Source organism: Sebastes fasciatus, chromosome 3 (assembly GCF_043250625.1).
Source record: "Sebastes fasciatus isolate fSebFas1 chromosome 3, fSebFas1.pri, whole genome shotgun sequence".
Lineage (NCBI taxonomy): Eukaryota > Metazoa > Chordata > Actinopteri > Perciformes > Sebastidae > Sebastes > Sebastes fasciatus.
Genome location: NC_133797.1, coordinates 15,361,426 through 15,387,181, shown reverse-complemented (window position 1 = coordinate 15,387,181; position 25,756 = coordinate 15,361,426). Strand labels below are relative to the sequence as shown.

Sequence of the window (25,756 nt, the reverse complement as noted above, 5' to 3'; positions counted from 1 at the left end):
TTCCCATACCGGGAGTCGAACCCTGGCCGCCTGGGTGAGAACCAGGAATCCTGACCTCTAGACCATATGGGACTTTTTCACAGGACTTTTATGACACTTTTTTTGACATACTATACTATAACTTTTTTTGGACATAATATACTATGAGTTTTTTTGACAAACTATACTATGACTTTTTCATGACATTTTTTGACATTTTATACCATGGCTTTTTTTTAAATACTATTCTTTGATTTTTTATGACTTTTTCCGACATATATTATGGCCTGAGCTAGTGCCTAGTGACTTTTTCTTATTTTTTGACACACTATACTATGACTTTTTAATTTTTTTTTATTTACTATAGTATGACTTTTTTTTCGACTTATTATACTATGACTTTCTCGTCATACTTTACTATGGCTTTTTTTCGACATACTATACTTATGACTTTTTATATCATCCCAAAAGCCTGTTCCCATACCGGGAGTCGAACCCGGGCCGCCTGGGTGAAAACCAGGAATCCTAACCGCTAGACCATATGGGACTTTTCAAAGTGAAAATACCATACTTATTTATTTTTTCGACATAATGTACTATGACTTTTTTTTGTCATACTTTACTATGGCTGTTTTTCAAAATATTATACTTTGAGATTTTTCTGACATCATATTATGGCCTGAGCTACTGCCTTAAAAGCCTGTTCCCATACCGGGAGTCTTTTTTTTTACATACTATACTATGACTTTTTTCCATGAAAATTTCGACATACTATACTATGACTTGTTTTTCATTAAAATGTTGACATGCCATACTACAACATTTTTTTCTTGAAAATTTCGACATACTATACTATGACTTTTTTGTCATACTTTACTATGGCTTTTTTTCAAAATATTATACTTTGAGTTTTTTTGACTTTTTCCGACATATTATATTATGGCCTGAGCTACTGCCTTGAAAGCCTGTTCTGGGTGAAAACCAGGAATCCTGACAGCTAGACCATATGGGACTTTTTTATGAGACTTTTATGGTACTTTTTTTAATGTACTATTTTATAATTTTTTTTTCTTTTTTCGACATAATATACATGACTTTTTTTTTTTACATACTATAATGGGACTATTTTTTATATTTGCGACATATCATACTATGATTTTCTTCATCTTACTATACTATGACTTCTTTGAATTTTTCCTAAACACTAAACCATATGGGACTTTTTCAAGATACTATACTCTGACTTTTTTTCGACATACTATACTACAAGTTTTTTCAACATGCTATACTATGACTTTTTTCGACATATACTATAATTTTTTCAACATAGTATGATTTTTTTTCGTCATATTATACTTTGGCTTTTTTTTCGAAATACTATACTATGGCTTTTTTTCGACATACTATTCTTTGACTTTTTATGACATTTTCCGACATATTATATTACGGCCTAAGCTAGTGCCTAGTGACTTTTTATTATTTCAACATACTTTACTGAGTTTTTTTCGACATACTAAATTATGACTTTTTCCAACATACTATGATTTTTTTTTGGAGTCTTAACTATTTATGGCATTTTATATTATGGCCTTAGGTACTGCCTTAAAAGCCTGTTCCCATACCGGGAGTCGAACCCAGGCCACCTGGGTGAAAACCAGGAATCCTAACCGCTAGACCATATGGGACTTTTCAAAATATTATACTTCGTTATTTTTTCTAGATATTGTACTATGACTTTGTTTTCGAGACAATATGCTATGGCTTTTTCTTTTTACTTCTTAGAAATACTATATTACGAATTTTTTTTGACATGCTGTACTATGACTTTTTTTTTTTAATTTCGATATACTATAATATGACTTTTTTTTATTTTATCGACATACTATACTTTGCCTTTTTTTTTACACATACTATACTATGATTTTCTTTCGACATAATATACTATGACTTCTTTTAATTTTTTGGACTTACGATACCATAAATCATTTACAACATACTATTTACAAACCATTTACTTTTATGGTACTTTTTTCGACATACTATACTATGATTTTTTTTAATTTCGACATACTATAATATGATTTTTTTTTATTTTATCGACATACTATACTTTGCCTTTTTTTACACATACTATACTATGACTTTTTTTCGACATACTATATTCTTACTCTTTATTTGTTCGACATAATATACTATGACTTTTCTTTTAGATATTATACTATGACTTTTTTTGATGTCTTCGACATATTAAACTATGCCTTTTTTTCGACATACTAAACCATTAATAAAAAGTTCCTTGAAAAAAAGTCATACTAATGTAAGTCAAAAAAATTCCATGAAAAAATTCATAATATAGTATGTCGAGCATTTTTGTGAGACCAGGTCGTGGGAGCAGATTCACCTTAATCACCAAGGAGAGGAGTCTAGAGAAGAGGAGTTTATATAAAGGCTGGCTGTGTTCTGTTCAGATCCCTTTGGACTGAGACCATGCTGCCACACCAGCGAATTGTTTGTACAAACCCTTTTGTTTGAGACCATGCTGCCAACCTAGTAAGATGTTCACAATGATTTTGATAATTTGTTTCAGACAACATATGGTTTATATTCTGAGTTATTTCAACATATTCTCTATCTTGATTTAATGTGTGTATCCACCTCCTCAACAGATCCTGGTATTGTTCTGGAGCGGTGTAATATAGGCCACTTAACCTGTGAGTTAATGTCAGACCGAGTAAGTAAGGCAATCTCTTAATTTTGAGTGATTGGATATTTGGTTAAATGATATTAACTTATGTTTTTTACAATTAGGTTCCGGATGGAGAAAGTTAAAGTATTTCACTCTTAAGAAGCTGATGCATTAATAATGTAATATGACATGTACCTCTTATTTTTATTTCTAATTGTGGTAAGCATAGCAATATATTGATTTCATTTGTTTATTGTGCAGAAAATCATCAACCGCACTATCGTCATCCATTATCCATCCTTCATCCTCCACCCATTATCCTCCCTGAATAAATGGTTAACTGGCTGTTGGATCCTGGTGTTTAATGTGCAGCTAGAAGTCCAATGATCCAGTATTAATACTCTCTAACAAGGCAAGTAAGAAGAAGTAGAAGCCTTTACATACCTCGGTAGTGTCATCAATAAACAGGGCGGAACGGATGCAGATGTCAGAGCCAGAATCGGCAAGGCAAGGGCTTCATTCATACAACTAAAGAACATCTGGAGCTCCAAAGAAATCAGCCGGCGGACAAAGCTCAGACTCTTCAACTCCAACATTAAACCAATACTCCTCTATGGTTCAGAGACGTGGAGGACAACAAAGACCACAACAACAAAAGTACAAACATTCATAAACAACTGCCTGAGGCGCATCTTAAACATCCACTGGCCGGATACCATCAGTAACAATGATCTTTGGCAAAGAACAGGTCAAAAACCTGTTGAAGAAGAGATCAGGAGAAGGAGATGGGGATGGATTGGCCATACACTCCGGAAACCCGGTACCAGCATCACCAGGCAGGCCCTTAGATGGAACCCACAAGGCAAAAGAAGGAGAGGCCGGCCCAAGAACACCTGGCGCAGGGACCTTGACACGGACATCACACAGAGCGGGCTGACATGGAAACAACTGGAGAGGAAAGCCCAGGACAAAAGACTCTGGCGGACTGTGGTCAACGGCCTATGCTCCACAAAGGAGCGAAAGGCTTTGAATGAAACAAGGCAACAATAATCTAATTTAGGCATAGATTAAGTTTTTTTCAGTCTGAGAAGTTACAGTGGTCTATGTGTAAGATAGTGCTCTATAAACATGAAATATAACAAATATTGGTAAAAAAAAGTTTCTATTTTTTCTTAAATGTGTTTTTATTATTTATACTAAATTTAAACGCAATATGATTTTAATATACGGCTTAATCTGCGTTATATACAGCAAGTGCCGGTCGATAAAGACCAGAGGTATGTAGAAATGTTTGAAAAAACACCCATGCATCTAAGGGTTAAACAGATCTGTTTTTTTCAAGGAAGCTCATATTTTCCTATAATTTGTTTTTCCAGGAAACTTCCTGGGACATTATTAGGAAATTACAACCAAGAGGCACTGAGTTTCAGAAGGATGGCTCTATGGGAAACATATGTTTAAAGAGGTATAACAATTTAGAGAATGAGGAATTGGAGTGCTCAGTGTGCTCGGGGTCTATTTTAACTTACCTATTACAAAAAAGCTCTCAGTACTAGAGAAATGCAGGCAGCTTCAATAATATTAAGACTTTAATTCACCAGCAGAGGGTGGGGTTTCACTGGAGCAGAGGTATACCATCTGTCATTACATATCCTGTAGTACACAGGCTATGTGATAACCACGAAAACCTGAATCAATGACTGTAGCAGGATTATTGACAGATGTGAAAAAGGCATGGCTGTATATGATCTGTGATCAGGGTTGAAAAGAGAAGTGCAACAGCAAACATAAAAATGTCCCGGGACAGCACCATAATGCAAATTACTACGCCTTCATGGTTTTAATTATATGACGTTAAAATTATTGATCTAAATGATGACAAAAGATGTATATGTGAGAAATGACGCATATAAAATACAAATACACCGGACAGTTTACTTCTATGATTCTCAGTAGTGTTTGCATGTGTATTCTCTGAATTATATTTTTGTAACTGAACTGGGGCTGATCGATAAAAGTTTTCAATCGCAATTAATCACATTATTCTCCATAATTAATGGCAATTAATCACAAATTGATTGCACATTTTTATCAGTTCAAAATGTACCTTAAATTTGTCAAGTATTTAATACTCTTATCAACATAATATGCTTCCTTTATGCAAATGTATGTATATATTCATTATTGGAAATCAATTTACAACACAAAACAGTGACAAATATTGTCCAGAAACCTTCACAAGTACTGCATTTTGACTATGACTTGTCCAAAACTGCATGTGATTATTGTAAAGGGGAGACTCGTACGTACCCATAGAACCCATTTTCATTCACATGTCTTGAGGTCAGAGGTCAAGGGGGTCCCTTGACCTCTGACCTCAAGACATGTGAATGAAAATGGGCATGACAGTCTTTCCTCGACAAAATTTAGCATAAGGTTTGGAGCGTTATTTAGCCTCCTTCCCGACAAGCTAGTATGACATGGTTGGTACCGATGGATTCCTCAGGTTTTCATATGTGTGTATATACAGCGGGTAAAATAAGTATTGAACACGTCACCATTTTTCTCAGTAAATATATTTCCAAACGTGCTATTGACATGAAATTTTCACCAGATGTTGGTAACAACCCGAGTAATCTATACATATAAAGAAACCAAAACAAATAAGTTCAGAAATTAAGTTATGTGTAATAATGTGAAATGACACAGGGAAAAAGTATTGAACACATGAAGAAAGGGAGGTGCAAAAAGGCATGGAAAGCCAAGACAACAGCTGAAATCTATCAGTAATTAGAAAGCAATCCGGCCCCTTGTCAGTGCAAATTAATATCAGCTGGTTCAGTCCCAACTGATGGCCTATAAAAAGGTGTCTCATTATCAAGGTGTCACACAAGAAACATCTCATGATGGGTAAAAGCAAAGAGCGCTCTCAAGACCTTCGCAACCTTATAGTTGCAAAACATACTGATGACATTGGTTACAGACGCATTTCTAAACTTCTGAATGTTCCAGTGAGCACTGTTGGGGCCATAATCCGGAAGTGGAAAGAACATCATTTCACCATAAACTGGCCACGACCAGCTGCTCCTCGTAAGATTTCTGACAGAGGAGTGAAAAGAATTATCAGAAGAGTTGTCCATGAGCCAAGGACCACTTGTGGAGAGCTTCAGAAAGACCTGGAATTAGCAGGTACAATTGTTTCAAAAAAATCAATAAGTAATGCACTCAACCGCCATGGCCTGTATGCACGCTCACCACGCAAGACTCCATTGCTGAAGAAAAAGCATGTTGAAGCTCGTTTAAAGTTTGCTGCACAACATTTGGACAAGCCTGTGAAATACTGGGAGAATATAGTCTGGTCAGATGAGAGCAAAGTTGAACTCTTTGGATGCCACAATACACACCAGGACAAATGGCACTGCACATCACCCTAAAAACACCATACCAACAGTGAAGTTTGGAGGTGGAAACATCATGGTGTGGGGCTGCTTTTCAGCATACGGTACTGGCAAACTTCACATAATTGAAGGCAGGATGAATGGAAAAATGTACCGAGACATTCTTGATAAAAATCTGCTGCCATCTACCAGGATGATGAAGATGAAACGAGGGTGGACATTTCAGCAAGACAATGATCCCAAACACACAGCAAAGGAAACTCTCAATTGGTTTCAGAGAAAGAAAATAAAGCTGCTAGAATGGCCCAGCCAATCACCTGACTTGAATCCAATTGAAAATCTCTGGAAAGAACTGAAGATCAGAGTTCATAGAAGAGGCCCACGGAACCTTCAAGATTTGAAGACTGTGTGGAAGAATTGGCCAAAATCACACCTGAGCAATGCATACGACTAGTTTCTCCATACAGGAGGCGTCTTGAAGCTGTCTTTACCAACAAAGGCTTTTGTACAAAGTATTAAATAAATATCAGTAAGCGTGTTCAATATTTTTTCCCTGTGTCATTTCACACTATTACACATAACTTTATTTCTGAACTTATTTGTTTTGGTTTCTTTGTATGTATAGATTACTCGGGTTGTTACCAACATCTGGTGAACATTTCATGTCAATAGCACCTTTAGAAATATATTTACTGAGAAAAATGGTGACGTGTTCAATACTTATTTTACCCGCTGTATATATGCATATATTTAGTTTCATGTGATACCAGTATCTTACACACACTGCCTGCACACCAAGATGACAAACTCACACATTTTTGCGGTATCTTTACATTTTCAGTCACTGACCCTGATTTAGTAGATGTGAAATGGATTCAAATATTAATATTTTTTTGGGAGAGATGCCAGATAGTGTAAACAGTGACATTAACTGGATCAACTTCTGCTCTACATGAAGAGCTTTACGTTTCAGCACTACAGGAGAAGTCTCTTTGAAATGTTGGCAATGAGGATTTGATGCAAATTGTAAGTGAAGTAAAAATGATTTTCATACTTATTCATTGTTACATTTAGCTATGTACGTTCCCTTCCATGTTTCTTTTTTTTATATATATACTTTAAAGTTTTGTTTTCTATGATGGAAATGTGAGGACAGCAACCTAAGAATTTCACTTTAACATTCAATCTGTTTTCTGGGAATTTTGCCGAAAAGCTTTGATAATTTTTTCATCCCGTCAGCAAATGTCAGAATACTTTCCCAAAAGGAAAAATCTAAAAGACAAATCCGTAAGTGATCAAATCTCGGTTAAATAAAAATGAAAATGTTATTAATTTTTTTTTAATTGAATATCAACTTCACAAATTCTTAATTCTCAAAATATTGAAAATTGAGTATCTGTGTTTTAAATAACAAAACATTGTTTTTACAGAAAATCTACATTAACGGTTTAGTGAAACTGAAATATAGACGTGCAACACATCATAAACTTGTAAATATTTATCGGTTTATTACAGTTAAAAAGATGTATGTACATACAGAACTTCACCAAACATAGTCATTTTTCACTCATTTGCAAAGTAGCACTCTGCAGCTAGTTGGTTTCAGGATAACTGTCTTACAATGGGGCGGCATTGATTAAGTTTGTCATTTACAACCAAGCACACAAATTTTTCCTCTTTTTCATTTGCCAAATAATACTTAGTAAAGGCATATAACCAAAATAAAACAAAAGAAGGATGCTTAGTAAAACAAATTGTGGTTGAATTACAAGTCCAAATCCAAGCTCCTGCTGCCAACATGCGGCTTTGTATGTACACAGGTAGAAACACCTCCGACTGGATCTTGGTCACTGTGGTTAGCAATGAAGACTCACATAGAGGTAGTCATGTCTGCATCTGCTCATCCAGTCAAGAGACAACTGACCCAAAAACTTTGCTTTCAACATCTGTTCAATCCGTGGACCCAGATCCCTTTACCCACATTAAAGAAATAAAAGAATAAAAAGTGATTATCTGTCTTTGTTGATTAAATCAAACGGTCATAAAGGTTTTGCTTGGTGCACATAAGGCAGTCAAGTAAATGTATGGAGATACTATAGCAGGGGTGTGAGTGGGTGGTTTTTGTGGGGGTGTGCGGGTGTGATTCAGGTAGGAGAAAGAGCGCGCGGCTTCACATTAAAAGGGCCTTTCCACCAAAAGTGACTTGGTTTGATTACAAAAAGCGGACATTTATGTAGTTATATTCTCTGAAGATGAAGAACATGTCATCCTACAACATCAGCCTGAATTATCTAAAAAGTCATGTCCGAAAAACAACTCCATTTTTTATATAGATGTGGTAAAAAAATTTAAGTTTCAACAATCTCAGACTATTAAAGTCGATGTCACATCATTTTATTTCCCCTGATCTTGCAATCCTATTACTCAAACCTGATATGACTTGTGAGAAAAACTTATGAAAAACAAAAACCATCTTGGTAATTTGTGTTGGAAAAAGCTCTGCATTTGCAGAATAACAATGCAAGTCAGTTTTGGTGGAATTCCCCTTTAATGCCAAAGACAAGTGACACGCAAGCTAATGCACATCCACTTGGTAGCATAATGGCATTATCTTCCATTGCACTTTGTCTTTTTGTAAAACTCTCATCACATTACAGATTTTGTAATACTGAGTCTACCGTAACGTCAGATTACTGTACAGAGTAAAAGGAAAAATAAGACAGAAAGAAACTAGACCCAAATTTACATTGTAATGACCAGTTGCTTGTCATCAAGTACAGTCAGTGGCCATAGACACAAGGAATAGCCAAACAAACACATTAAAAAAAGACCATTAAGGCTGCTTGTCAATGTAGATTAAGTAGGATAAGCATTGCCACACAATGCTTCGATACCCTTTGCAATATACAAAAAGGGAGCATTTGCAGATACACCAAATAGCCACTAAATCCAAGTTCTCTATGCAAAATCGCCCGATTCTGACCCAGACAAATCATGTCATATGTGTTCAACATGCTTGTTTCCTGTACAAAATAACCAGGCAAGAAAAAGACAAGTTGTATGATCCAGAATAAAAAGCAAAAGGAGCAAAATGACTTTGATTCTGCGATGCTCTCCACGGCCTAAAATCACAGACGATAGAAAAATAAACACCAATTATACTCCAATTATTTTGGATGCACCAGTATGCAATACGTCGTCATCATTTTTGATCCAACAAGTCACACCTTTAACTGAACGTCTCAGTCGGTGATCTCCATCTCCTCCACAGCACATTAAAACTACATTCCAGGATCCGATAAATGCTCACCGGTCGATTAGCCCAGTTCAGTTTCTGCCCCACCTCCCGTTATCCTCCGCGTGTTCACACACACTGGCATTCTCAACCTTGCAAAATGGCACATGAAAAAAGTAAAAACAGAGAGACTGAATGTAAAAATGGGTCACAGCACTCTCGCTGCATACCTAATGCACGTCTCACTTTTGAGTACTCGTTGAAGGCATTTTTGACACAACTGTTTACAGCTAAAAGTAAATACACAAAAAAAAAGAAAACTTCCAAAGCTTTTATAGAAAACCCAGGAATGCAATGCCTCCGGTGTGTTGTTGAGCGTGAACACAGAAAGCCCTTTTTACAATTTTTTTTTGTCTTTTTCCGACAGTCTTGTACTGTAACTGCGTTAAGCTCAAATATGCACCTTGTTGTGTTGTCTCATCGTTGTGTCCAAACGATTTGATCTGTGAGAAAACCACCGGGCCTGACGCCAAATCGAAAAGGTCAGTGGATTTGTCCCTCGTCAGGTTTTCGAGTGAAGTCTGTATCAGTGTTGGGAGTGGATCGTTTTTCCCGTCTCCTGCCCTCCCCTGCTCCCCCCTGTCTTGTACAGCATATGTTTCAGTCCACGAAAAGCAGCAACAGGTTCTGCTGGTAAATTAGAAGCAGCGTACATCGTTCCCCCGACCCAGCCCCACCCCGAGGTGAGCTGTGGCGCTCTCGTCACTCAGGCCTCCCGTGGAGGAGACCGAACCACAGCCCACTAAAAACACACCAAGCTGCTGCAAAGAAAAGTAGACCCACACGTTTCAATACAAAACAGAATCATGATTGAATATAGAGCTGGGATGCAACACATTTTTCAAAAAAAAAAAAAAAAGTTTGGTTTGATTACCTTTCGTTGGGATTTTTAATGTACAGTCACTTGAAATAATACTAACTGAATACACATTTCATCATTTAGAAAAAAGAAAACACTCAATGTAAATTGATTTAAAATAAACAATGCTGATCTGAACTGCAATAAGCCATTTCACTTGCAATGGAGAAAGCAGGATATGGCAATCTTAAAACATCTCATAACCACACGGACCCTTTTACAGTTCAAGAGAGCAAGTTCCTTTTTAAGATTGACAGGATAAAACTTCCCCAAAGAAAGTTACTAGTATATTCTGAGCCCGCTAAACTCAACATTTATATTTAATTGATACAAATTTACATGATAAACCGTTTGTTTAACAGATAAAATACTTTATGAAACAAAATGCCCCCATTCAAAATAACCAATGAGAGGCTACTGTGTGTTTTTCTTAATATAGAGGATGCCAATGTCTTTTTTCAAAAGTGCATAAGAGCAGCAGCATTGCTGGGACAGTGTGGGACAAAAGAAGATATATATATATATAAAAAAAAAAAAAAAAAAAAAACGAATCTAAATCAAGGGAATATTTTCCATCATGTAATAAAGATTCTTAGGAGACCCTGTCAAAAACAAAAAAACTACAGAAAAAATGAAGGATATTAACAAAAAAAGGAAGTGTTACCTGTCAATGTTTTATTACCAAACCTTATCGGATACACTCACCACTTGCTCAAGACACCCAGATAACGTCTTTTTTAAAAATGCTTGATATGTTGGTCAATGATCAATTGAATGACAGCTATGCAGCCCAACACTGAAGATAATATCAAACCAGTAAACATAACTAAAAATTGCACTCAAGGCAACAACCAGGATTTTGTGTACATATATAAAAACATCTCCTTATCATTTATCCCATCACCTGTGTAGGTTTGATTTTTTTTCAATACCTTTTTGTCACACAAAAGCAATATAGACGGGGGTCACAGCACCACCCGTTTTGGAGAAACGTCCAACTTGCTTTTTTTTTTTCAAGCATGTATGATTGGCATTTCTCATATGTATACATTACTAGCTTAATGTTTAACAACTACTGCTGCTATTTGTTAAAAAGATCTCCAATCACCCTATTTTACAACTGATATCGCTTGCTTTAACAAATTAATGCAACAGCAAAAAGAACACTAAAAATAAGGAAAAACTAAAGTAAAAACAGCAGTAATAATAAAAAAAAAAAGAATTATTGAAATAATTTATATCTTTGTATTCTCATGGACAATTGTGTTTAGAAATGAACCACTGGATCACTCTAAACATAGGCACAGTTTTTAAACATAAAAGGTAAAAAAAAAAAAAAAAAAAAAATACAAAAAAGAAATTATAAACACGCCATCATTAGACCTTTGTTCTCTATGGTCAAGAAGCAGTTAACATAAGTTATCTTGAGCGAAGGTGATGTAAAAAAAAAAAAAAAAAGGAAAAAAAAAGAAAAAAAAGAAAAAAAGAAATTGAATATCAAAAGAAAATATAACAAGATGTCGAAGTTAAAATTACGGCAGCAGCAGTAAATGTGAAATTCCAAAGACTTTTTTTGTTTGTTTTTGCATACAATTGTATCCTTGCTCACATAATAGATGCTTGTAATTACTGTAAATACATTGGCAATGGGAGCACGGTTTATATGGTTAAAAGACTTGCCACTTAGCTCACAGTTACTCAATATATATAACTTTATATATCTTCAGTTTTGGCAAAGAGATGGAAATATTTTCCTCTTGTATGATTCGGAATGAAACATGAGCGGGGGTGGCTGGGGTCCTAAAATGACCGTGATAAACTCTGGAGTAACACAGAAGTCTAGTCTCCAACGATTCGCCTCGTTTCTGCCCAAGGATGGTGAAAGAAACATTTTCTTCTTCTTCGTCCTCCTTGTATTTGCCCCCGACACTGATTGTGGCGAGTCTGTTTTCTTTACAGTGTATGATACACGTAATGGGGGCAGGCAGGCGAGAGGGTGCAGAGCAAAGTGGAGGGTTTGGAGTTAAGTAGGATTGAGCTGCTCTGGGCTCAGACCATGGCACGGTATGGTCCCTGCATCTTGAGGAACTGGATGATGAAGGAGGGGCCTCCCGCGACGATCTGGGGCGGCAGGTGGCTGAGGGGACAGTTCTCGATGCTCATGATGGACAGCTTGCTGCAGAGGGCCAACTCGAACGGGAGGCTGTGCAGGTTGGGGTTGTCGTTGAGGTACAGTTCCTCCAAGTTCTCCAGTGTACCTGAAGACAGACATCAGTTACTGTTAGTCGAGCCATGTACTGAAGCAGATGCTGTCGTCCAGGGAAACAGGGTCTGAAATCAACAGCTTCCGAGCAAAACATTAGAGCTGACAGGGCTGGTCGATATGCTCCTGTCGACCAAATTCTCATTGGTCAACAATCGCTGGTGTTACTTTAAGAAGAAAAGGGCCTCTTTATCCACTATTTTTTTGGGGTGGGAGAGACACGTGTGTGTGTGTGTGTGTGTGTGTGTGCGTGTGTGAGAAAGTTCATGCCTTTATTGAAGGGTTACCTGTTTTGCTGCTATTCAACAATTAAGAACGTGATTTTAACAATTATTGAGACCAGATTTTCCCACTACTGTGGGCGGGGGGAGAGAGAGAGAGAGTGCTCTGGACCGCTCCAGTTGTAGCTGCTCCCGGCGGGAGGGGCACCAAGTGTGACCATATCAGAATTGTCATATTGTTTAATCTAATAAATAGCTTAATCGTTTTGTTTATAATATAACTGCAAGCACTACAACAGCTTCGGCTGCTTGTTCCATTTTCGGAAATCATATGAATATGCAGAAGCAGATGAATGATTTTTCTTTCAGAAAGTCTTTGCCTCGGACAGAGTCATGGCCGTTTTCATTTTGTTCTGAAGATTGAACCCGCGCTCTGCTGCCACACTGGAGACTGGAGTTACCAGACTTATGTGACTTCACCAGGAGGAAATCCAGAAGCATGCGCTCCTTCTGCACCGGCAGCGCAGCTGCACCGCTCTGTGACCCAAATGGTCACGACGCACTACAAGGCCTCCAGTCCATCAAAATTACTTCTGATTTTTCCGTCATTGCTAAAAAAAATTCAGTCAATGACGGAAAATATTCGGGCACCGCGACCTGTACAGTGACCTATGACCACCAAATTCTAATCAGTTCATCCTTGAGTCCGAGTGGATGTTCGCACCAGATGTAATGAAATTCCTACCGGCTTTCGGGAGATATCACTTTCACGAGAATGGTACAGACGTGAGGTCACAGTGACCTTGACCTTTGACCTTCATAATCAATCAATCAATCAGCTCATCCTTGAGTCCAAGACGTTAGTGCCAAATTTGAACAAATTTCCTCCAGGCCCTCCTGAGATATCACGTTCACGAGAATGAGACAGAGGAACAACCCGAAAAAATAATGCCTCTGGCAACGGCTGTCGCCGGCGTGGAGGCATAAAAACACTGTAGCGGTCCGGTATATATAATGGCCTCGGGATCACAATGATGATCGGGATGATGTTTGAAATGAAAGAATAAAAATAAACTGCCTAACCAGGCTTTAAATGAGTTAGTCTTTTTCATAAAATCAATTTTCTTTAATGAATATACTGTAACTCATCAATTTCGTTAACATAAATACATGTAGGTGCAGACTGAGCACTTGCCGTGTGTGAATGTTTGAGAGAGAGAGAGAGAGAGAGAGAGAGAGAGAGAGAGAGAGAGAGAGAGAGAGAGAGAGAGAGAGAGAGAAGGTGGATTATTGCATGCAATGTTTTTGTATTAAGTTATTAATAACTTACTCGTAAACACTGCTTGTCACCTGCCTGTCCAAACCAGTGATATTTTCTAGTACGTTTACCCAAACCCACCTCACACATTACTACTACGCAGCCACCACTGGAATCTAATTCTACAAATAGTATTTTACTGATAATATTAGTGTAGCTTGATCTTTATCTGTACAGAAATGCCGGGTTTAAACAAAATGAATAGACATGCAAAAAGAAAAGCTGTGCAGCATTTGAATGTTGATTTAGAATTCAAATGTCAACATTATGAATTAAGTTTCAAACTATTTTTTATGTCATACTAAAAATGTATTGAGATGTGGTTGGTTCTAATGGCAACCTAAACACCCCCAAGCTGTGGGTGTTATTCAGTCTGAATACTCTAAAAATACACCCACCTTTAGCTTCTTCCTCCACCCATTTTAATCTCTGGCTTAACTCTTAACCTCAGCAGAATGCTGGACCAATCACTCGGAGGAAGGGTCAGAGGTGGGACATACTGTTAAGCTTTTAAATCCCAATGGTTAAGTTTAGCATTTATCAAGGAAACAACGTTACACTTAAAATTTAAAAAAGCTACAACTCATTTAAAAAAATTAGATTTTAAAAAAGAGGCACCAACTTTTCAAATATTGTTGATAGCACAAATAAAATAGATGATGGTACATATTAGAGGCTAGCCAACTTGTGCCTTTTACTAAAAGACTAATTACGTGTCCATGAACATACAATGTGCAGGTCATACATGAGTTTTACATAGTCACTACAGAATATGGAGTTGTTTGTTTTGATTAATATTTTACTCTGTTTTTGTGTTTAATTTAACGGTGTGTTTAATAACACATATTTTGAATAATAATCAGTTTTGACAGAATTGTGTGCCAAAATTCAATATTATGGTTTTAGTCAAACATCCAAGTAGTAAGAAAGTCCATTTCCATTTGTCTCCTGGACACACAGTTAATGAAGCATCACAGGATCAGCTCTGGTTCCCCACCATCACTGAAGGACTCTGTCCTTTGCGGAGTAAAATAACATTTTTCTAGCCCTCAACAGATTAACTGAGCATGTTACTGATCCAAGTAGTTGGGGGTTTGAGGGATGTACTTACCAATCTCCTCTGGGAGGTGTTGCAGCAGGTTCTCCCCCAAACCAAGATGAGTCAGGTTGGTGAGGTGGCCGATGCCTCTGGGTAACGTGGTCAGCTGATTATTTGTCAACACCAATTTCTAATGAGAGAGTAAAAGCACAGTTTATAATGTGTTTAATAGTTGTTGTTTCCCATAGCAACAGAGATACTACAAAATTCTTAAAAAAAAAAAAAACTACAACAGAGACACTCAAGTATAATGGAGAGAATTGCATTTCTGGAAAACATACCTGTAAATCTTTAAGATAAGCAATTTCATTAGGTAGAGATTCCAACTTGTTCTCCTCTAAGTCGAGCTCCCGTAGCTTTCTCAAATTCCCAATACCATGTGGTAACTTCTTGAGAAGATTATTGGACAATATTAACACCTGTGAAGAGAAACGTTTTTCACAATAAGAAACAGGTCTAAAATGACAGTCGGGCATCACGATACAAGCAATGAAGAAATCACTCCTGACACAGAGTTATCACATCTTTCACACAAAATGTCAAATAACCCATGAAGAAATTGGAACATTTTAAGTCAAGTGAAACCATGAAAATTTAAAAAAGAACAAAAAGGTATGCTTCTCACACTGCACTGCGCTACTAATGGAAAAAAGTGTGTTGTACTTTTCAGACACATTGGCAGAGCCATATTTTCAGCCAAAACTCCGGTTACAAGAGTTTTGAGGAAATAGGTCTGTGTAGTAGTTATTACCCAAACCCAAAACTTAATACCGTGATTGAGAGTTGCTGAATAAAGCCCATGCCCCATGTTTGTTGGATAACCATTAGCCTCAACGATAGGGATGCACCGATCCCACTTTTTAGGTCCCGATACTGATATCGATACCTGGGCTTTGGGTATCGGCCGATACCGAGTTCAGATCTGATACCAGTGTTTAATTACTAAGCTGTATGCATCCCTGTGTGGAAGTAACTGGGATCATTCTTTTATGTTTAAGGCAACATCAGGCTGGACTTGAACATCGCTTTCCTAACTTTGTAAAACAAAATGTAACAATTAAATACATGGATACAAATGTACTGAATTGTTATTTGTTATTAAAATAATAAATCGGACTTCAGCAACTTGGTAAAAAATCTTCAAAATTAACATGAATGACAATTCAGGAGTAAACCTTTTTAATGCAGCAACAAATTGGTCAAAACTTAAACAGGAATTAAAATTCCAGTATATAGTGTATAAACATAGAATTGAATTGAATAGATCGGCCCCATTGTCACGGATATCCGATCCAGCTATTTTAGTCAGTATCGGTGAATCCCTAATTCACACACAAGATAAAGGTTGTAATGTCTGGACATAATGGCTCCAACACTTCTATTCCTAATTACCATTTGCACAAAATCTACAATTTATGAAAAGAGACTTTCTACTTCTTCATTAAACTCACTGGGTAATGCACTGGCAAGCTTATTTCCTACTATGTGTGAATGCAAGACTCACCTCCAGAGAGACTAAACCACAGACGTCCTCTGGGATCTTTGTCAGCTGATTGGTGGCCAGGTTGAGCTCGACCATGCTGGTCCATGTGCCAAAGTCCAATGGCAGAGATGTTAACTGGTTGTCCTGAAGAAGACAATGACATACCTTTATTAGCAAAATAAGTGACAATTCAGAGGGTCAACACAAGGACAGCGCTGTTCAAGAGGCTGAGTAGACCAGTGCACTGTCAACTGTGTTACCTGGCGCCAGGAACCAATGTTTCCAGAAGAGATCCAAACTACATCCAGTATGGACATACTCCAAGTAACAAGTTACTTTTTACTTGGTGTATGTCCATGCCTGGCTTAAGGCCAATACACACTTTGACAAAGGTGCTGTTCAGACAGCCTTAGTTCTTAACAATTGAGATAAATATGAGCAAATAGATGTTTTTTTTGTTTTTGACGTATTTTCACTTTACAGTGTTGAATTTAAGTGGCACAACTGGCATTTAACACACACACCAGGAAATGCAACTACCTGTGTACTACATGTAAATGCAGTATTTCATTTCAGCATGAAATGAAAGAACAGATTCTCACCCCAGCTTCAAAAAAAGACGCTCTACAAAAGTATACACAACGTAGCTTCTTTAAAATAATGAAAGATGCATCATTGGACCGTTTTCAGTTTTAAGTGTACGATTATATACACTGTTCTTCTATATTATTCACCTGCATATTTTTTGTTTCTGATACAGTATAGCTCAGGTATGACAAGGTCCAATTCAATCTCACAGGCATTTTTCTTTACTGAAGATATTTTGATATGTCACAGCAGGAAATTCACAGGCGCAAATAAAAAAAATAATGATGGCTGAATTTAGCCGCTTCAGTTTCAGGGTCCTGGTATTGTGCATGCTGGCTCACTGGGACACTTGAATAGAACAGAGCCATCAATAATGTTATTAGTAATCCCTGTGTTTTCTATTATGAAAAGTTAAAATGTCTGCTTTGAAAAGGGCCCATTAATAACAGACTTTGATATCGTATGATGCCGTGATCACACTTGACTTTTGGCAGAAGATAAAAGTATCAAAAATACAAAATTTGTGTCGTTTCTACACCGTTTAGAAAATCAGCTGACTTAAGAATTCATGTCACTAATTTCACAGACAAACATGCATATATACCTTCATGTTAAGCTTGCTTAACACTTTGGCCCTGGAGAAGATACCAAAGGGGATCTTGTTGATGCGGTTGTGCTCCATGTTGAGGGAGTAGATGGTGGAGAACTGGGATGGTCCGCCCACAGGGTACGACTGGAAGCAGTTCCTCGCCAGTGTTAGACTGGTCAGGTTGACCAAACTTGAAAGTAGGCCCTGGTCAAGCACAGCAAAAGACATATGATAAGGAGAGGACTCCATCACTATAGGCTGCGATTTTTACTCCCGGTGCACTAGTAGACCTTGGTCATACACAAGAATTTAAGGGGATTAGTATTATGCAAGGCAAACAATAGGTATGTTAAATGAGTGTGAATTTTAGAGCACAGGTACAGAGAGCTTGAGGCTCCAACATCAGTTTGTTGTTTATCAAGTTGTTTTTGCATTTTCAAGAGCATCGCAGGACATAGTTGATGTTAGTATAATAGAAATTAAAACGGCAAGTGATGATTATTATCATTATTAGTTATCATGTAGCAATTATATTTGAAATGTCACTTTATTTTTGGTTGCACTTACCTCTGGCAACACCGAAATGTTGTTGTTTTCAAGGTTTAGCTCCTCCAGTTCTCGACATTTGGCTAATGATCTTGGGATGGCTGACAGTCTGTTGTATCGCAGACCTAAGCGATTTATGCTTGCCAGGTTGCCTATAATGACAAAAGAAAAACATATTTATAATAAACTTACCTTTATCATAGACAATAGCTTTGCTTTGGAGTCCTAAAATGAACTTAAATTACCTATAGTCTCTGGGAGGTCCAAGAGCTCATTGTGCTGCAGGTCGAGGTTGGTGATCTGTGTGCAATTCCCAATCTCCTTCGGTAGGTGTTCCAACTGGTTATGGGCAACATCCAGAGTTATGAGGTTGCATAGCTCCCCTGCAGAAAGATGCACACCAAATTCAGATATTTAGCTAATTCAAGATGACAGCACTTTCAGTACCCCGCCCTGTGCTGTACTGAAAACATCTATTCATTTATCTCATCCCCTCTTTACAAAGTCAGAATGACACTGGTGCATAGCTTACAAAAACAGACCAAGTTTTATAGCCAGAACTCTCTCTTGCAGTACAATTAGACAGTGCACAAGCTACAATGGGCAGTTGGATTCATGAACAGTGAGATATGTTTTACTGCTGGAGCACTCAATTACTATTAGTGCTAGGGCCCAGCATAGTATAAGAATATTGTACTGAACAGAATAAGATGTGCAAAATACAGTATGAGCACAAGATGACCTGCACTCTGTGTGGAAATTAATACTAGCTAAATGCTTTGAACCCAATGGTATCTGACTACCTCTCTAAATTATTTGATTTCTCGTGGCCGCGAGGCAAAAATGTTGGCTTGCCTAAATTTGAGGAATTTGTTTACACATAGGTTTCGCTCACCTATCTCTGCGGGCAGCTGTTTAATCTTGTTCTCACGAATGCTGAGCATGGTGAGCTTGGATAGGTTTCTGATGTCCTTCTCCACTGTTGTGATGCGGTTGAAGCGCAGGTACAGCGTGGTAAGAGATGTCAGCCGGTAGACGACAGCCGGTATCTCTCTCAGCTTGTTGTGCCGGAGGTCGAGCATTCGAAGCTTCTTAAGGGAGTCCAGGGAGTCAGGCAAACTGGTCAGGGAGTTCTCGCTCAGGGCCAAAGTGACCAGGCCTGATAGGCAACCCACCTCAGCTGGTAGACTCTGCAGCTTGTTGCTGTATAAGTAGAGTTCAGCCAGCTGCGTCAACTCCTTAATGGAGGTGGGCAGCATGTGAATGGACCGTTTAGATAGGTCCAGTCTCATTGAGTTCTCCTCCCGGCACTTGTTGAGCTCTTTGATCACCTCGGCATTGCTGGACTTCTTGCGCGTACCTGGTGCCGGGTTTGGCCGCTTTATCGTATTGTCAACAGAGAAGGCAACACCCGGTGTTGAGCTGCTGGTGTCCTTCTTTCCTTCTTTGGCATCTTTCCCTTTGGTCTTCGTTTCTTTGCCACCATCCTTGACTAAGCCGGCTAGAGCCTTAGCCTCCTTTTCCCTTTCTTTCCCCGCTGGACCACCTTTAGGGTCCTTTTCTTTCGAATCTTTTTCTTTGCCTAAAGTACTACTCATGTCGACGTTATCGGGCCTCCTGCAGAGTTGCTCATGGGAGTCTCTCTTGTCAGGTTACTTATTTGGGGAAAAAAGGGACACAGACAGCCAAGGAGGCTTTTAAAGAAAACATCCCTGTACAGACCCACACATTTATGATTATCCCTGAAATAAAGGCCTTGTGATCCAACGGTTTTTTGGATACTTTTGATACTTTGTTCCTTTGTTAAAATGCCATGGGAGAAAAAATCCTTTGAAGTAGCTGGACTGTGGCACCCATGGGCCACATGCTTAAGTGTTTGAACCGCGTACAATCCCAGGACCTTCGGATATAAGTTCTTTCAGGCTGCAAAGGTCATCAAGGTTTTTTTTTTTAAATCCCTCGAAGATTTGCTGTTGGGGAAAAGAAAAGGAAATTTAGTTCACATTTAGAATTTAATTTCCACACTTTACAGACATTGTCAGCATTTTGAATTTCAACATTTGAGTGGTCTGCCTGAAAAGTTTGTGGTCTTCATATTTGTCACTTGTTTCTAATATTTCAGACATCTAACAATAATATGATCCTAAGACTCATCCTTTTTGTTTTCTGCCAATTTACAGAGAGAAATAAACTGATCCGTCCCGAAAGGAACACATGGAACAACACAAATTTCCATCTGGATTTTCTGTCCTTTTGCATCCGAAACTTGTTACGTTTCCTACTAAAAGACACTGCTCACCACAATTTATAGTAAACAGGGTCTTCTTGTTGGGAACACAGATCAGAGTATGATTCCACTGTTAGAAAGTGAGGAGGAAAGTGGGAGGAAAATGCAAATAAACTGCCTATATGAGATCAGAATCCCTCAGCTAAAATGATAATAATAATACAAATAATATGTCCTGTATATTCCAAAATATATATTTTTATTTCCTTCTCCAATGCCAATCATACTCTGCTCAACTAGGCAAATGGAAAAACTTTGTGATTTTTTAAAAGCACCAACTTTAATAATGTGATTTTTTTTAAAGTGACACTGATATGATTTGGCAGTGTGACAGTCTTAAGCTTCATGCACTAGATGATTTGCTACTAAGCAAATGTTTGATTGTTTTGCTAGAATGTAATGCATATTGTCTTAAATATATACACCTGTGTGCCTTTTATTTAGGCAGCAATTGCATAGATTTAACTTTGCTGAAAATGTTTAGTGAATAAAGTGACTTCTTGCCATCAAGAGTGAACCTCCACCATCATCATGAAAAAAAACTTGACAAGCTCATCTGCGAAATCCATCATCACAAAATCATTTTTGATGGAACAGTATTGGCTATGTTAAGGCTAATTCTTTTCCGATGTTAGTTGTTGTTAGTTTGCTCTGGTAGACAGCATTCAAAACTTCTCCACTTCACTCGGCTAAAAAACTGGTACTGCACAGCAAGTACGATGAGTGTGTGAAATCAAACAGCAATAAGCAGTTTCAAATACAAAAGACTGACGTTGTGCAGCAGTAAGTGATGCGTGCAGGGACACATCATTGGCAATTTCTTCGTTTGGGCCTATTTCAGCGACATTTTGCAGGTGAACCAGACCTTTAAAGAATTGCTGTTAATTGAAAAATGCTTGAAGAAAGTCTGAAAGAGAGCCTGTCCGAGTTTTCCTACCACAGCAAATCCACAATGACACTTCTGTCTCTGCAGATATTATGCACTATTGGATACTTTACGAAATATTACAAATATATTTGACTAAACTATCATTTGAACTAATTTTAAGTTAGGCCTGCTGTGGGCCAAGGGAGCAATGTAAGCTGCATTATATAGAAAGAAATTCACAAATACAATAAAAAAATAACCCCTAATACCATGACAATATTCTTCCTGACAAAAAAGCAAACAATTCAACAGGTTTGGTAGGTTGTCAGTACCACGATGTGCCAGTCCAAGCAAATCTGTTGAATGTACTGAGAGCATAACCTCACACCAACTTACTCCTACTAAACAAACATGGCCCAGCGGGTGTTGACATTACTGTAAGCCTACGGCCCCACCTAAACATGCATTTAGCTATTTAGCCATTCCCTATAAAGCCTGTAACGCAACAATCACATTGAATATTTATGTCTCAAAGACTGACACAAACTGAGCCAGAATGTCTCTGGCAGCATGTCTCTGTTTAGTCTCTGTTGCTGTTGTTCCTCTGTGACTTTGTAAAGCTTTCCTGCACTAGTAAAAGCTAAGCCATGGCAAAAAAAGAGAGGCAGGTTTGGCTCAGGATCAGAGCTAAGTGAAAAGGTTAGGACTGCTGAGAGTAATCTTTAGAAGTGGCCTTCAAAGCATGAAGTCCCCACAACAACAGGTCATATGACCTTTTGAGAAAAAGAAATGCTGGGTCAATAGCAGCACCCCTAACATGACAGAATGCTTGACAGTGTGTTCTGTAAATAAAAAAGGTATCCGCTGCTCTTTCAGACCATCATAAATAAGAGGGTGAACATCAAACACTGACTGTAATGGGCATACCTGTGTACAAAATGATTATTAACATAAAATGAGAATAACCAGGCCAGCCCAACTGCTGAGGCCATCTAAACCAAACTGTGCAAGCAACTTCCTTTTATGGTTATACTCTCTATGTCCCTGCCCTGGTACATCATAGGGTTCATAACAAGCTGCATGTAAACATTATCTGTATGGATTTATCTCTGTATTTAAAGACTTGACGTTTTCTGCTTAAACCTAATGAAAGACCAAACAAGACCAGATAAGTTTAACATCCAATTGAGCAAGACCATTTCCTGGTTATTTTTTTTACTATTTGTAATGACATTCATGACCACTGCATCAATATTGATAATTTTTGGCAAGGAAATCAAGCTCAGTAACCCATGACGGAGCTCTTGGTCATTGTTTGGCCAGGTCATGAGAACAATAATATTAACCAAAACAAACCCGGCACACTCTTAGCTGCATCTTTTAAATACATGCAGAGGTTTCTGCAAAACAGAACAGCCAAAAGCATTGGATACTGTCAGTTATACGGGCCAAGTGCTAGGACCAAAACTTGCAAGCATTTAATGAGTTCCATTAAGTTAATACTACTCATTTCGTAGATATAAATACGAGATTCAACTCATATACAGCTTCGGAGAAAAGCTAATGCATGTCCATCATCAACACTAACACAACACCACCATAAAGTGCTACTACACACTTGGTCTTCATTGCACTTGCAACCCACATAGAGACTAATGACGTTTCCATTAAGGATATCATGGGCCCATCTGACAATGCTAGTGCATTTAGGCCTTTAAGCATAACTATCAACTGTTCCCTTGCTTTTATTTGTCCATTACAATGCCTTTTTTGATTAATGAAGAAATATACCCATGTTAGCCTATCAGAGAATACAATAAAGCAAATGTAACAAACTGAAGTGCTATGATATGACAAAATGTACTACAGATTCGACTTCAGGAGATATCTAAATCCCAGCATATGTGTTATTACTTGACAGTGTACTACTTCCAATGTACAAGAAATTACAAACTAAGGTATAACCTGGCATGTCAGTAAAAATGGTTATCCGTGTACAGGGTCTGAAGTTAACCTTTTTCCTCACCTGCCACAGTGACAGGTCACTGAACATTTCTACCGGCCACTCAATTTCTTTGTCCTCCACTTCTGAAATCAAGGTAGAACGCTTTAGACTTGTAAACACTGAGTCAGTGGTACCAGATCGTAGAATTATGGAATCTATCATGTAACCTTAATGCATGACTATATGTAATTTAGGCTTTAGAGTTGCTTTTTAAAAATAATATTCCTTAATATAAGGAAAACCTGTCTGCTATGGTGGCAGGTGACCTGACATTTTTTACCTGCCACAGCCAACATTTACCCTGTATTTGGCAGGTGCTAATTTCATTCCCTGTCTGTGTAATATTGTGTTGGGGGGATAGCAAACCAGAGGTGAGGTGGCAGCATCTGACAATGCTAGTGCATTTAGGCCTAAGCATAACTATCAACTAAATCCCCTGCTTTTATTTGCCCATTACAATGCCTTTTTGATTAATGAAGAAATATACCCATGTTAGCCTATCAGAGAATACAATAAAGCAAATGTACCAAACTATGAAGTGATATGATATGACAAAATGTACATGAGATATCTAAATCCCAGCACATGTGTTATTGCTTGACAGTGTACTACTTCCAAAGTACACGAAATTACAAACAAAGGGATAACCTGGCATGTCAGTAAAAAATGGTTATCCGTGTAATAGTGTGTGATAGCAAAACAGAGGTGAGGTGGCAGCTATCAGCTAACGTACTGCTAACACAGCACTCCAACAGGACGCAGCTAACAGTGAGCTCGATGTGTGCCGATGACAAATCCTTAGAAACAGATTACCGAGAAAAAAAAACGGTACCAGGTCGAGAAGTCAAGTCGCCTTTTCGAGATTAATTTACACAATAAGGACACCTAGGGGAAAACACAGCAGTGTTGGTGTCACTGGTGTGACAACAACATTCAAGTCAAGTCAAATGTATTTCTATAGCACATTTAAAACAACATGAGCTGACCAAGTGCTTTACAGACATAGGAAGAATAAAAACAGGTCAACAGAGCAGACAACAAAATCAAACACATCCACAGACAGAGAGAGAGGTATAATATATGAGTAAAAGACTGTTATAATGAGCATTAGAAAAGGCCAATTAGTAATCACAATTCAAGTACATTCAAAAGCCAAAGAAAGGAGAGCTGTGCTTTGTTAAAGACTCTGTAGATACCTCAGCAGTAATATACTGTTAAAGCTAAACGTGACGTTGTGACTGGTAACCAGCAGCAACGTCACCTACATGTTAGCTAAACCAGCTAAACAGTGACTGTGGAAGAAAAATATCTACAATATATATCTCTAATCTCATCTTCTAAAAGAGGAGAGCACACTGGCTCAGCCTGCTGAAGACGAGCTGACAACAAGGCAGGAAATAAAAGCAGCTAAGCTAAAAGCTAAACGTCAACAGCAGAGCTAAACGTCAGTTGATGCTAACCCAGCTAGCGTCAGTTAGCTAGCGAAGTTAGCATCAAGCTAACAGTATTGTATCGATATAACGATTCAAAAGAGAACATGTGACGGATGATATGATAATAATAATAAAACAAACTTCTATTACTACAAGTTTTATACCATGCAAAGGATGTGGATGCTCTCCTTGGTATATGTTACTCACATCCACTGGTTATCTTTGGGCTAGCTGTGTGTAGGCCTGAAGCAGAGCGGCTGTCGGACCGTGAGTTGGACCGAGCGAGAGGAGAGATCTGCTGCAGCCAGCTGAGCTCAAACCGGGCAGCAGAAAGAGGCAACAACCCGGTGGAGAGACAGTCTGATATGTCTCCATGTGCCACTTAACACACACAAGGTGCTAACTGACTGTATACATGAGCCCCCGTGTTCCCGTGTTATTGAATATGAGCGGAGGAGAAAAAGAAAACAGTGTGAAAAACAGCACAGCGGCCATTCCGGAGCTGAACAAAAGAGTGCGTTCATACTCACCAGCCGCAGGATGACACTGTACCGCCACACACGCTGCTAACGAGAGACTGACTGAGTGTGTTGTCTCTGGTGGGATGTGTGACTGTGCTGTGTGAGGGGTAAAACGTCCACTGTTTTAATGTGGTATTAATATAAGTGTTTTACCTTCAGAGGTGTGACTCCGCCATCCTTGCTGCTGCTGCTTCCTCCTCTTTTCCTACACTGCTGCTCTCTCTCTCTCTCTCTCTCTCTCCTCCTCCTCCTGCTGCTGCCACCAAACTGCGTCATTCACACGCCTAACCAATGTTATCACGAGACTTTGAAATACAA

At 38.2% G+C, this 25,756-nt stretch overlaps 1 protein-coding gene and 3 non-coding genes across 5 annotated transcripts; all 4 read right to left on the bottom strand.

Moving 5' to 3' along the window:
• Nucleotides 1-72, bottom strand: trnae-cuc (transfer RNA glutamic acid (anticodon CUC)). The gene has a single exon. It is a non-coding gene; the product is annotated as a tRNA-Glu (tRNA).
• Nucleotides 73-454: 382 nt separating this feature from the next.
• On the bottom strand, nucleotides 455-526 carry trnae-uuc (transfer RNA glutamic acid (anticodon UUC)). Its single transcript has one exon. It is a non-coding gene; the product is annotated as a tRNA-Glu (tRNA).
• A 1,066-nt stretch (nucleotides 527-1,592) lies between these two features.
• On the bottom strand, nucleotides 1,593-1,664 carry trnae-uuc (transfer RNA glutamic acid (anticodon UUC)). The gene has a single exon. It is a non-coding gene; the product is annotated as a tRNA-Glu (tRNA).
• Nucleotides 1,665-7,546: 5,882 nt separating this feature from the next.
• On the bottom strand, nucleotides 7,547-25,690 carry shoc2 (SHOC2 leucine rich repeat scaffold protein). 2 transcript variants are annotated; one of them, XM_074629203.1, is made up of 9 exons: nucleotides 25,592-25,690; nucleotides 19,220-20,294; nucleotides 18,570-18,707; nucleotides 18,346-18,476; nucleotides 17,794-17,982; nucleotides 16,623-16,745; nucleotides 15,400-15,537; nucleotides 15,131-15,248; nucleotides 7,547-12,475 (listed from the first exon to the last, which is right to left on the bottom strand). In XM_074629203.1, the coding sequence occupies exons 2-9, from the start codon at nucleotides 19,920-19,922 to the stop codon at nucleotides 12,267-12,269; spliced, it is 1,749 nt and encodes a 582-aa protein (XP_074485304.1). In that variant the 5' UTR covers nucleotides 19,923-20,294; nucleotides 25,592-25,690; the 3' UTR covers nucleotides 7,547-12,266. The 2 variants fall into 2 exon arrangements, with proteins under 2 accessions (XP_074485304.1, XP_074485305.1); XM_074629204.1 differs by having other exon boundaries at nucleotides 25,448-25,650.
• Nucleotides 25,691-25,756: the final 66 nt, after the last annotated feature.

Bases quoted from the DNA above. Each gene is read 5' to 3' on its own strand.
- shoc2 (XM_074629203.1), bottom strand. From the start codon at position 19,922: ATGAGTAGTACTTTAGGCAAAGAAAAAGATTCGAAAGAAAAGGACCCT. The intron at 16,746-17,793 runs GTATATATGCAT...TGTCTTCTTCAG, and splicing joins TAAGCAAGCTTAACATGAAG to GACAACCAGTTAACATCTCT. The intron at 12,476-15,130 runs GTAAGTACATCC...GTCTGTCTTCAG, and splicing joins ACACCTCCCAGAGGAGATTG to GTACACTGGAGAACTTGGAG.